The sequence below is a fragment of the Sceloporus undulatus genome, chromosome 1 (assembly GCF_019175285.1).
Source record: "Sceloporus undulatus isolate JIND9_A2432 ecotype Alabama chromosome 1, SceUnd_v1.1, whole genome shotgun sequence".
NCBI lineage: Eukaryota > Metazoa > Chordata > Lepidosauria > Squamata > Phrynosomatidae > Sceloporus > Sceloporus undulatus.
In genome coordinates, this window is record NC_056522.1 from 334,508,037 (window position 1) to 334,521,975 (window position 13,939).

The following is a 13,939-nucleotide window of genomic DNA, read 5'->3' on the forward strand; positions in this document are numbered from 1 at the left end:
AACCACAATCCAACAACATCTGAAGAGCCATAACTACATACCCCTAATTCAAATGATCTAGTCAAATAAGACTAATTATGCAAACAGTAATAAAACATTAGTTAATGGACAAAATTGTGTAGCTAAGATCTGAAGCTTACAGGAATGGAGAGTTCAGAGGAAGACAGCAAAAGCATGACAGCAATTTGTTTGAGATACAGTTAGCCCTTCTTATACATGGATTTTTGTCTCTAAGGACTGGAGTGCAGCTTTGGTGCAGCTTCTGGCATACCTCCACAGTGACCCAAAGCAGCTTTATTTTGGCCTGTCTGTATGGGCCCAAAGAATAGCAAGGAGGTTGCCAATCTAACCTCTCCAGGAAGGGAGGGTTGTTGTTGTTTTTTAAGTGTAAGACTTTGGCCTTAGCAATATCTAGAGGAACACTGTATCATTGCACTCTGATCTAAAGAATCCTTGCTTATCATGTCTCAATAGTTAGTGTTTACTATAAAAAAAATCAGTACTGTGTTAAACTCAGAAAATACAAGAACCTTAGCAAATTAAGTTTATCCAAATGAATGGAGCTCTTAATGTTTTGGTTACTACTTTTAGTTACTATCAAAGTTCACAGGTCAAGTTTCACATGGTGAGCTTTAAACACTGGAGTTGAAATTGGTGTTAGCATACCCGTTATCATAATCTTAAAGGCTGTATCATCTTAACAAACTGTAAGGCCAGGTGCACTTGGGCCAGAATACTCCAGTTCTGGGCACCACAATTCAAAAAGGACATTGAGAAACTGTGGCGTGTCCAAAGGATGGCAACTAAAATGGTGAAGGGTCTGGAAACCATGTCCTATGAGGAATGGCTTAGGGAAGATGTTCAGCCTGGAGAAGAAAAGGTTAAGAGGTGATATGATAGCCCTATTTAAATATTTGAAGGGATGTCATATTGAGGAGGGAACAAGCTTGTTTTCTGCTGCCCCAAAGAAGAGGACCCGGAACAATGGATGCAAGCTACAGGAAAAGAGATTCCACCTCAACATTAGGAGGAACTTCCTGACAGTAAGGGCTGTTCGACAGTGGAACAAACTCCCTCAGAGTGTAGTGGAGTCTCCTTCCCTGGAGGTCTTTAAATAGAGGCTGGATGGCCATCTATCGGGGATGCTTTGATTTAGATGCATGGGGTTGGACTGAATGGCTCTTGTGGTCTCTTCCAACTCTACGATTCTATGATTCTAGGAGCAGCCCCAACATCCCACCACTGCCCACCAGATTTCCAAATGGTTCGTTAGGACTAATGTTTATACAGTAATGAATCATGAAAAAGAAGGGAATCCACACACAAGAAAGGTAGGTGAAGCTTGTTATATACTCTAAATTATTTAACCTTAGTTAGAAAATCAGGAAGATAGCACCTGCATTACGGCCACTGTTTTTAAAATGACAAGAACAAATGTGTGTGTTTTTAATTACTAAACCAATGAAAAATCCAGATGAGAAAACAGAACTTCAGATTAAAAAAAAACTGACTCAAGTTGCCAATTTAAGATAACAGCCAAGTGATCCCAGCAAAGTGACTATCAAAACCACCCAAAATTATTGTTTACAAGCTATCCTAGACAGTTTTCTTTTTCAAAGAATCAGAAATACAAGTAACAAAATTAGCACATATCAAAGAATCTTACCTTTCACCATTATTCCGAAGTACTTCAACAATTTCACCAACAAAATAACGGTCCTTGACATAAGCAAAGATGTCATCACAAACTTCATGAAGTCGTGAGTGCTGAGTAAGGGTAACTAAGTAGAGGACTGGAACAATAAGTGGCTCTGGAAAGTTTTGGAGATTTTGTCTGGCTTTCTTTTCTGATTCTAGTGCTTCTTGATAGGTGAGTCCTGGTTTACCTGTGACAGCACAGCTCCACACAAGGCTATTACACAGAATGGTTCGTTCAAAAAAGTCACTGCAATAAAGAAACAAAAATGAACTTCTATATTGTCAGCCATTGTTTTACTAGGAGAGACAGCAACCCAAAACTATGTGTGTAAATTCCTGTTGATTTTGGTGCTGTAGTGTTTCACAATGTCACTTGCATCTAAATGTAACCTTTAATATACTTATAATCTGCCATTCATCTAAGAAGCTCAAGACAGCATACATCATTCTCTCCCATCTCAAATTTATGCTTACAACAATGTTATAAAACATACTTGATGCGTAATAAGAAAAAAGAGATTATGAATGTATTTGTAAATTCTTTATATTGTTGTTTATAGGAAACTGCATTATAACAGGTCAGTTATTTGTTCTGTGGTTACAGAACATTAAGAGGAATCTTCTTATAAAACAATCAACTAGGACTGGCAGTGGCTCTTCATAGTCACATCCATAGGCACTAGTTGGTACCTGAACCTAGACCTTTGTAGTTACAAAGTATATGTTTTGCCACAGAGCTATGGTCCCCACCCAGTTGTCTGTTGTTACCAATCACAGTATACAAACATAGCCCATCATGCAACCATATTATACATGATTTCTGATTAATTTGACATATATCTTGCCTTTCTCCCAGAACATATGTCAGATATCTCTCTTCATAATGACAGAACAATGAAGGGTTAACTTCTTTTTTAGTGGCTGGTTACAGTCCCACTTAAGAATTTAGCTTTCTTGGTGGCAAATTCAAATTAGTAATATTGAAATCACATGTCCTGAACAATGTTTCTACATCAGCTTCCCACATTTTTTTTTTTTTTACTTATTGTAAGAGAAAAGGACAGAGAAGATTTAGGATGTAAACTACCATTTTTTAAAATGTGTATGTCACTCAATGTTTGTTTTCAGAGATGCAAAAATATTTTCTTACTGCCTATTCTTATCTTCAGCTTTGGGCAGTTCTCCTCCCTCTCCTCCCAAACTTTAGTTTATATAGAAATAAGTTCAACTTCCTGAAATTGTCAAAACAGGAAAGCTGGAAAGATTTTACTTTTTAGCTATTTTAGAGATTTTAAATTTCTTATTTTCAGTGGTTTAGACACCATTTTTGTTTGCTTTGCTTTCCAACTTCTCTGAATCAGGAATCACGGAATATGACATAGCACCAGTAAGACTATTAGCTTCATAATGTCACTAAGCTGAATATAACCAAGTCTGTTCCCTTTAAATTAGATAACACCGAATTATGTAGGGTAATGTAGACTTTCTTTCAGATGAAGGAACTGGCAAAATCTCATTTGAGTACTCCTTGCCTACAAAACCCTATGAAATTCATGGGGCTGCCAGAAATTGACAGGCAACTTTAACTTACATAGAGTACACATAAGAAAATGAAAATCTACAATGGTTTGTTCAAAGTGGGTAAACATACAAAGAAAATTGCAAATACACTTCAATATAAGTATAAAGTTATAATTGTTTAGCGGAAATCCTAACTTCACATTTCTATTGGTGTACTCAAGGTCCCCTGTTCCGAAAGGGTCTTTGAAATTTTAGTATACAAAGGGATCTTGTATTAGCTTTGAGACTAACTGAAAAAGAAATTCTTAGCATGAGCTTTCTTCTACAAAAGCTCATGCTACCAAATACTCTCTTATAGTTAGTCTCAAAAATGATACATGATCCCTTTGCATACTGATTTTCCAGACTAACACGGGTATGTCTTTGAAATTAAGGCGCTGCACAGACCGGCGCTTTGTGCCGGCCTGCATGCGTACTAGGGTTGCCCTGCAACCCTAGTACGTTGTAATGGCAGCGCCCTTTCTACATGGGCACCGCCATTTATGATGTCACAGTGGCGCTGGAAGGAGCTCCAAAATGGAGCGCCTTCCTTTGTTTGTGTCGCTGGCACAGCCTTTACACGGCTGCGCCAGCGACACAAAGGAGAAAGGGGCCTAGTGGCCCCTTTCTCTTGTTCCCCGCTACTGTCGGGGTGTCCTTGGGGCATAAAGCCCCAAGGAAACCCATTTCCAGGCTGTGGAGAAGTGGCCTTTTGCCACTTCCCCGCGGCCTGGAAAAGCAGCCTTTTGCCGCTTCCCCATGGCCTGGAAAAGCGGCAGATTGGGGCCTCAGGGCTGCCGCTGTGGCAGCTGAGGCCCCGATCCGTCGGGGAAAGGGGCGGTCTGTACACCACCTAAGCCTAGTAAATAACAACGGCTAAAAACACAAATTCCATGCAAATGGCAACTCCAAGTAGTGTACTGTCTCCATACAAATAAACAGTGTGAAACATTTCATACAGAAGTTTTATAGTCTTGTGTTAACATTTGTTTTTTTTCCCCTTTAGTTTTCAATTTTTAGAGTGCTCCACTTGGAGAACATATGGTAAATATCCATCAATATCTATCAGTCTATCTGGGTACAGCTACCACACCTGTCTATGATAAAGCTAGAAAAGATGCAAAAAAAGAGTCATTGATACAACAAGGGCTAAGCACTTTCTCTTTAAGAAAAGGATTTTTTCTTCACTCATTGCATTTTAGAAGGAGGTAATTTCTTAGATTACAAGAAAACTCTTAGTAGAAGATAACTAAGGCCCCATACAGACAGGCCAAAATAAAGCTGCTTCAGGTCACTTTAGAGGTATGCTGTTTAAATGATGCATGTGTCCTAAGAGTCCGGAAGCCATGTCAAAGCCATGCTCCAGTCCTAAGGATTGGAGCATGGCTTTGCTGCGGCTTCCGGATTTTTACGATGCACGCATCATTTAAACAGCATACCTCCAAAGTGACCCGAAGCAGTCTTATTTTGGCCTGTCTATATGGGCCCTAAGAAACATTTACTAAGGCAGATTTTCTCAACCTGTGGGTTGCAACCCTTTTGGGAGTTGAACAACCCTTTCACAGGGGTTGCCTGAGACCATTGGAAAACACATATTTTCAATGGTCTTAGGAAATAATTTTATGGCTGGGGGTCACCACAACATGTATTAAAGTGTCCTGGCATCAAGAAAGTTGAGAACCAAAGTACTAAGAGATTTATGCAGCTATTAATTGAGTGAAGAAACTGAAGTGAAAGAATCTTTAGATACTAGACCTCTTCATAAGGAAGTTAGGCTGGCCTGACAACAAAAAAATTAACAAGAAGGTAGCTAGCCTAACCTCCCTAGAATGATATCCCTAGGATTAAACTATCTAATAGTATTAAAACCATATAAAATGTTAATTTCAAATAATAGATTAATTTTAGTACAGCACTAAAACAGAAAATCAACAGGTATTTGGGAACCAATTATTTTATTATTATAAAATAATAATTATTATTATAATTATAAACTTTTAGCTATATTGATATTTATTTTATTTCCTTTTATTCTTGGGAAAAGAGCAAGATATAAATAAAGTAACTTTAAGCGTTTGATGTTTCCACTCATAAATAACACTAGAATCCAAAATGAACCAACAGAACTGACTGGACAGTTATTTGTTAAGAGAGTTTATAAACCATCCTTCATTCTCATGGATACTACATATTGTAAATTATTATTATAAAATGTTCTTAGTACCATAAATAGTAACATGAAATGAAAATATGCACACATAAACACAGAGAAAATACAATCACCGCAACTGAAACAGCCAGTACATGACAAACACTTGAACTTCCATCCAACTACATAGTTCTGATAGTCACATTCTGCATGAGCTAAACTATTTTCAAAGGCAACCCTAGATACTAAAGGCAGGCTCAAGAATTGCACAGTCAACCTATCCTTGTAGCTGGTGAACAGCCATAGTTTTGAGTCTCCAAGACCACCTCTCCCTCCATTAATGAAAATGGATCAGAGTACCACCATGCTATGTTATTTCAAGGGAGTGCAATTCTGCAGTTTGTACACCCAGTTCCCAGACATGAGAACTATCTCTCCACAATATGTTCATATTTTGGGGAGTTACCATTATCCACCCTATTATCAAACTGAGACATCAGTTCAGCACTTACATAACTTCACCCGACTTGTATGCCAAAAAGAAACATAGTTATGTGTCACCCACATATCAATGACACTTCATCTTTTGATGATCTATCAGCAATTTCATACAGATACTAAAAAGCATTAAATAAAAAACCCTGAGGACTCCACTGCTGAAAGGACATGGGATCAAATAGAAAATTCTCCATTGTTATTTCTCTGCAGGCAAGAATTAAACCGCTTTATCACCATTCTTTTCGGCATACAACATACGGAGCTGGTCTAGCAACATAACATATCCAGAACCACTGAAAAATCAAGGAGAATCAGCAGACTTGTACTTCCACTCTCTCCTGATCAAAGACAACAAAGCAACCAAGGCCGCTTCAGTATTAATCCTGAGCTTAAAGTCTGAAATGGGTCAACTTTGGGTTGGGGAAAGTACTGCCTGCAAGTTGCATGTGGTACCTTAAACTTTTTTAAGGCCACAATACTGCCATAATGTAAGCCTAATATAGTACTGAGCTTTCACCTGTGTTCAGTTATAACCAGTATGACTTTTGTGCCATCTGTCTTTTAGTCAAAGCCTTGCCCATTTCACAGCCTTAGTTTTCTTGTAAACGGAGGAGCTGGCTAGGTTCAATAGAACAAGAAAAGGTACTTAGAAGCAAATGAGGCAATAGCAGAACTATGTACTGTAGCAACTGGAAACTCAAGAACATTTAGGAATCTATGCATTTTCATAAGTGTTTGAAGCAGACCATTTTAATTGTTCTGCTACTAGCTTTAGAGATATGGTTAATGTCAATCTATATTTCATCAGGAAATTATCTCATATCAGTGGAGTTACCATATAAACTCCACACTTTCACAGCACCAGCCTCCCACTCAATTACAAACATCAGGGCATGGAATATATCCTGCAGAGTATGTTGAGCCAATGATAAACTGACATAGATTTCATGGTTGTCATTACAACCATGAAGTCTCAAAGTGTTATTCCTAAAACTGCCCCAGCGTGGATAATTAACCTCCTCAGAATGACTGTCTTTGGGCTTTCTAACTCTATTCCAGCTACCACTTCAGAGAGTTAAACTAAAGAGAAAACTTTGTCACATGTACTCATTAACTTAGCTTTGAAATTGACAAACTCATGAGAGAATAAGTGTATCAATGGCTATGAGCCAGCTGCAGAGGTAATACATCTCTTATTGTCAGTTGATAAGGAGTAAAGGAGTCATCTAGCATCTTCATATCCTGCTTAGTGGTCTTTGCAGATACATGTAGTTGGACACTATAGCAAACAGGTTGCTGGAGTAACACCAAACTTTTAGTCTGAACCAATAGATATCACAGGTGTGGGCAACTGAATAAGGCTACAGGGCCATCTACAAGACCTCCTCCTGCAAAACTGAAACGTCCACAAGCACCTCTAGAAGACATGGGAGCATTTTCATATTTTAGGTTTATCAACAACCCTGTCTTGGGCCTAAATTTGCTCTGTGGTGGTCACAATGAAACCATCCCTGACAGATGGCCATCCAGCTTCTGTTTAAAGACCTCTTAGGAGGGAGACTCCACTACACTTTGAGGGAGTGTGTTCCACTGTTGAATAGCCCTTACTGTCAGGAAGTTCCTCCTAATGTTGAGGTGGAATCTCTTTTCTTGTAGCTTGCATCCATTGTTCCGGGTCCTGTTCTTTGGGGCAGCAGAAAACAAGTTTGTTCCCTCCTCAATATGACATCCCTTCAAATATTTAAACAGGGCTATCTTATCTACTAGTACTCTCTTCTGTAGAGTTGATTTTGTGAAAGAAACAGAAGACTTCTAACACCAAGAAAAGATAAAAAGGGAGCAAATTTTTAGGGAGGGGTTACCCAGGCCTGGCTGTGATAAGCAAAACGACCCTGACAACACAAGAAAGAGCCAAACTGAATATTACTTTTAAAGAGCAGCACACAGTTATAACTCATTTTTCATTATTTAAAAGTAAGCACACTCAGAACATCCGGGAAGAACTTATTGGAAACTCCATCGTCCAAATATGTCTCCTCTTCCCAAAGGGCCTTTACAATAACGGCCCCGTGGATCTGGAACAGCCTTCCGGAGGAGCTCCGCCTCATGACCTCTTTGGAAACATTTAAAAAGAGATTGAAAACTGTACTCTTTTGCTAAGTGTTCTCCCCGAGGAGTGATGTCTACATGACCAATATGCCTGCTGACAATGATATTCTGTCTTACCCCTGGATGTTGGATGCTGTTGGACTGTTGTATTTTACTGATGTTTGTATAGATGTACCATTTTGTGTTTTTATAGTGTATTGTATTGCATTGTATGTATTGATTTTAGTAGTCTGTAACCCCGCTTCAATCCTTTGGGAGAGGTGGGGAAACACAAATAAATTATTATTATTGTTATTATTAGCATAAGGAACCAACTCCATATTGCTTATCTAGGCTCTTCCTCTTATTGTGCTTTTGTGGGAGCCACACACGACTATTACCTAAGACCACCAAAGCACCTCTGCAATGGTGGTTACTGCAGGAATTGTTATTTGAATGGTTATATCTAAGGGAACTGGATGGTTTCCCGATGGTTGACCTCTGCAATGGGCAAATGGTTTGGACTGTTGAAATAATAGACATGCTCCTCCACCAGGATCTTTTTCTTATGGGAAAAATTATGATCAAAGAAAGAGAACAGAATCGTAGAGTTGGAGGTGACCACAAGGACTGACCAGTCCAACACCCTGCTATGCAGGAAGACACAATCAGAGCACTCCCAACAGATGGCTATCCAGACTCTGTTTAAAAACCTCCAAAGGAGGAGATTCCACCATAGCATATTCCACTGTCAAGCATTCTTACTGTCAGGACATTCTTTTTAATGTTGAAGTGAAATCTCTCTTCCTGTAGTTTGAATCCATTGCTCCACTAAAGCAGAAGAAAATAAGGTTACTCCATTCTCACTATGACATTCCTTTAAATATTTAAATGCAGCTATTTGGTCACCTCTTAACCTTCTCTTTCTCAGCCTAAATATGCCCAGCTCCCTAATCCACCTTGTAGGGTATGGTTTCCAGACCTTTCACCATTTTGGACACCCTCCTCTGGACACATTCCAGCTTCTCAATATCCGTTTTGAATTGTGGTGCCCAGAACTGGACACAGTATTCCAGGTAAGGTCTGACCAAAGCAGAACAGTGGTATGACTACTTCCCTCGATCTAGACACTGACTCTACTGAGGCAGCCTAGGATCAAGTTGCCTTTTTTAGATGATGCATCACATTGTTGACTCATGTTCAGCTTGTAGTCTACTCTGACTCCTAGATTCTTTTTGTGTGTACTGTTGTCAAGACATCCTATATCTATGCATTTCAAAAAAAATTCTGCTTAAGTGTAGCACTTTGCATTTCTCTCTGCTGAATTTCATTTTGTTAGTTCTGGCCCGGCTCTCTAATCTGTTATGGTCATTTTGAATCCTGATCCTGACCTCTGGGATGTTAGCCTCCCCTTCCAATTTGGTATCATCTGCAAGAGGTTTTAGACTAACCAGGAAAGCCACGGGATATCCTTGAAAGATTCATTACTTCTTTATAAAAAAAATCATTTTAAGTAACATGATAGTAAACAAATATGAAATAGAAATGCATTGTCAGATGCTGCAAGTACAAAGCAATTGATAGGAAAGCAATAAATTGGCTCCCCCTACTGGACTGCAGACCATTATACATTTAAGAACTTTTAGAGTCAGTCTGGAATAATTTTTCTTTTACCTATCCCTCCAACCATTTCCATATGTGGGTGATATAATACATTCTTCAGTGTTATTACTTCCACATGAAATGAATGGATGCCAAATCATAAAAAGTTATAAACTTATCACAATGTCTACAATAATTTCTTACATAGCTCAAATAAATAGAACATTTTCTGTAACTGCTATGGATCACAGGATTCTTACAGAATAACAACTCAATTGACTCATCAAACAGATACAAGACATCCAATGCTGGAGACACTTCTACCCCTTCATTAGTGATTGCCTCCATTTCTGCTAACACTCTCCACCAAAACCAAGAACCTGGGGTAACACATACGACTTAAGCACCTCTCCCAGACATCACAACATCAACACTCATCTAACACATCCTAGCTGACATAACTCAATTTGCTCAGAGTAAAGTAGCAGTGATTCACAGGTCTGAAACTATGTTCCTTCAGTTTAGCCCATATTGAATTCAGTGAAGATCATCTCTTCCACAGCTGATTTAAAATGCTGGTCTCACTTCTGAGATCTAGACCTTTTCCTCTAGCATGCCTGGTTCCTAGAACAGGGAAAAGGTTCCCCAAATAATATTATGAGTCTGAAGAGCTAATGCTTTCTGATAATCATCAGCTTGCAAAATAATTTTTTCAAAATGATTACCTGTTCTATCACCTACTTTTGAGAGAAAAAAAGGCAGCTTAGAGAATTTGCAGCCAAGTATGAGAGGTGGCCCACCATGACACCACCTTTCTGTGGTGGTGGGACTGCATGTTCCTGTGAGGCAAGAGGCAATGTCAATGGGAACAGTGCTGCTGGTAAGGTCTTCCATGTCAGACAGGCTTTTGCTAAGGAGACAGACTAAACGTGCCAAACAGCTACAGAGCAGCAGCAATAGTGGAGTGGAGAGTGTAGCATTAGTTGAGCATCTCTCAGAGACAACAGCAGTGGAAGCATAGCTAACACTTGTTCTGAACAGAAGGCAGCAGGGTAAATACTTTAATGTCTTTTACCATGAATAACCTATGATGAGACAATCCATATTGAAACAAGACATAGTGCCAGAAGAGTACTCCCAGGTGGCACTCAATGAGCTATAACAGAGGACAACTATGAGTATTGCTGTACCTAATGATGCAACCGGACTCAAACCAAAAGGATGTTGAGCTGTTGACATGCTCAGAGGTGAAAAGAAAGTCCAAAGCTGTGCACCACATAGTATAGAAACATGGAATGTGAGAAGCATGAATCACGGGAAGCTAGTCACAATAAAACAAATGTAAAGTATAAACGCTGCAATACTTGGGTGAGTGAGATAAAATGGACAGAAATGGGACTTGTCAGCTGATTACAGTGTTTTACTCAGGAACTAGAAACCTAAGAGGAAACAGAGTGGCATTGAAAGTAAAGTAGCAAAAGCAGTCAAAGGATACAATGCAAAGTCTAACAGAATAATATCAATAAGACTTCAGGGAAAATCTATCCAATAATCCAAGTTTATGCTTCAGCTACAGAGGCAAAAGAAATTGAAAGATTCTACACTAGTGCCCAGGAGAAAACTGACCACACATCAGAACAGGACTTGCTTTAATCACTCGCAACTAGAATACAAAAAGTAGGAAACAGAGAAGAAACAAACATCATAGGAGAATTTGGAATAGCATCAAGAAATTAAGCAGGAGAGCGCCTGATTAAATTTTGCAAGGCCAACAATTTATACATAGTAAACATGTTTTTCAAGCAAGAAAAGAAAGTATGGTATACATAGATGTCACCTGATGGCCAATATAGAAATCAAATCGACTACATCACTGGAATGATGGAGAAAGATGGAAAAGCTCCATTCTTTCTACAAAAATAATACCAGAAACAGATTGTGGCACAGACCATGAACTGTTAATATCAAAAGTCAGATTAAAGAACACTAAACCAACCATTGTGCCAAAATACAACCTGAAGACTATCCCTATAAAATTTAAAGATAATGTAAAAAAATGGATTTGCATTATTGAGTCTAACTGGCCAGGAGCTAGGAGAACTCTGGAGTGAAACTGTCAGAGAAAAATGCAAAATGACACTATCTGCAGCCAAAATGAATCAGAAGCCTCAATAGATGGCAGATGAAACTTCTCAAGCAAAGGACAGATGAGAAGCAAAAGTAAAAGGTGACAGAGTCAGAACTCTGAATGCAATGACATGTGTACTGGAACAAATAATAACTATAAAAATCAATGCAGAGAAATAGAAGATGACAAGAATAAAGGAGTAAGAGGCCTCTTCCATAAGATGTGAGAAATCAAATTGAAATCTAAACAAGAATGGTGATGCTCTACAACCAGCCGAGGAACACACTACATGACTAAGTAGAAACAAAGGCCTGTTACAGACTGCCAAAATAAAGCTGTCTCGTGTCTCTTTGGAGGTATGCTATTTAAATGATGCATGGGTCCTAAGAGTCCAGAGGTCGCACCAAAGCCACACTCAATTCCTAAGCACTGGAGTGCAGCTTTGGTGCAGCTTCCAGATTCTTAGGGTGCATGCATCATTTAAACAGCATACCTCCAAAGAGACCCGAAGCAGCTTTATTTTTGGCAGTCTGTAACAGGCCAAAAAGATGATGGAAACAATACAGGGAAGAATTATATGAAAGAGATTAAAGGATATCAGATTCATTCAAGGAAAATTCATTTGAAGATGAACATTCAATTTCAGAAAGTGAAATGAACACTTGGAAGAAATTCCAAAGCATTTGGGAGGAAAAAAATCCACCAGGAACAGATGGCATACCAACAGAGCTGCTTCCAGTTAAAGAGACAGAATCTACTCTAGTTCTAATTAAAATCTGTCAACAAATATGGAAAACTAAACAATGGCATACAGATTGGTAAAACTCAATATACATTCCAATTCCCAAGAAAGGGGACACCAGCGATTGCAATAACAACAGGATCCATTATCTCCCATGCGTCCAAAGTGATGCTAAAAATTCTGCAACAAAGACTCCTACTACATATGGAGTGACCAGTGCCAGATATCCAAGCTGGACTCAGGAAATGAAGAGGCACAAGCAATCGTATTGCAAACACATGTTGAATAATAATAATAATAATAATAATAATAATAAAACTTTTCCAACAAGATCAAAGCGGTTTACAGGTTTGATCAAAAACATATATCACATCATACCACAATACAAGTTACAAATACAATTGCAATAAAACTTTTTAAAACAGCATATAAGACTATCGTAGAATGGAATACACTAAAGAATTTTAGAAGAAAATCAGCCTGTGCTTTATAGATTATAGCAAATCCTTTGATTATACATCATGAAAAAGAACCGGGTGTGCCACAACACTTGATTGTCTGTACTCAGGACAAGAGACTACTGTCAGAATAGAATACAGAGTATATGAATGGTTTCCAATTAGCAAGGAAATCAGGCAAGGCTGCATTTTATCAAATAAATGGTTCCTAGAGCAAATCAAACCTGAAATCTCCCTAAAAGCCAAGGGCCTGTTACAGACTGCCAAAATAAAGCTGCTTCGGGTCTCTTTGGAGGTATGCTATTTAAATGATGCATGCATCCTAAGAATCCGGAAGCTGCACCAAAAGTTGCACTCCGGTGCTTAGGAATGGAGTGTGGCTTTGGTGCGAACTCCGGACTCTTAGGACCCATGCATCATTTAAATAGCATACCTCCAAAGAGACCCGAAGCAGCTTTATTTTGGCAGTCTGTAACAGGCCAAGATGATTAAATTGAGGCATTTGTACTTTGGCGATATCATGAGAAGACATGACTCAGAAAAACAGACAAAATGCTTAGTAAGATAGAACCAGAGATATCACTGTGGGGCTGTGCACCACACCAGGTGATACCTCAGAGGATGGATGACACCCAGTTGAGCCCACCTCTCCCTTCGAGGGAGGAGAGGCAAACACACACCATTCCTGGCTGCTCTGTCGCTGGGTTTTCTCCCTGGGGAGGAAGACCAGCGAGAGAGGAAGACGGGTGGAATGTGCACCCTTCCCAGCTGTTCCATCACCGGGCTGCCTCCCTGGGGAGGAAGCCAGACAAGGGAGCTGCAGGAGGGATGAACGTGCACCCTTCCCAGATGACACCCTCCGTATCAGGTGACACCCTCTCTAGTGATGCCACTGGGTAGAAGGCAGTAGGAAAAGAATAAGCATTATAGAGAGACCTTATCAAGGAAGCCACACCCACGAGTTCGATAGGATGGTTTAGAAGTCTCTAATATATAAATTGAAGTCAACCTGACAA

General features: G+C 39.2%; 1 protein-coding gene across 2 annotated transcripts in view; it reads right to left on the bottom strand.

Moving 5' to 3' along the window:
• The window catches only part of BAZ1A (bromodomain adjacent to zinc finger domain 1A), a 66,075-nt gene that overhangs the window by 43,236 nt on the left and 8,900 nt on the right, over positions 1-13,939 (bottom strand). For both annotated transcript variants that reach the window (XM_042455965.1, XM_042455966.1), the window contains exon 3: positions 1,667-1,945. In XM_042455965.1, the coding sequence (XP_042311899.1) occupies positions 1,667-1,945 (279 nt within the window). The remainder of the gene's footprint in view (positions 1-1,666; positions 1,946-13,939) is intronic.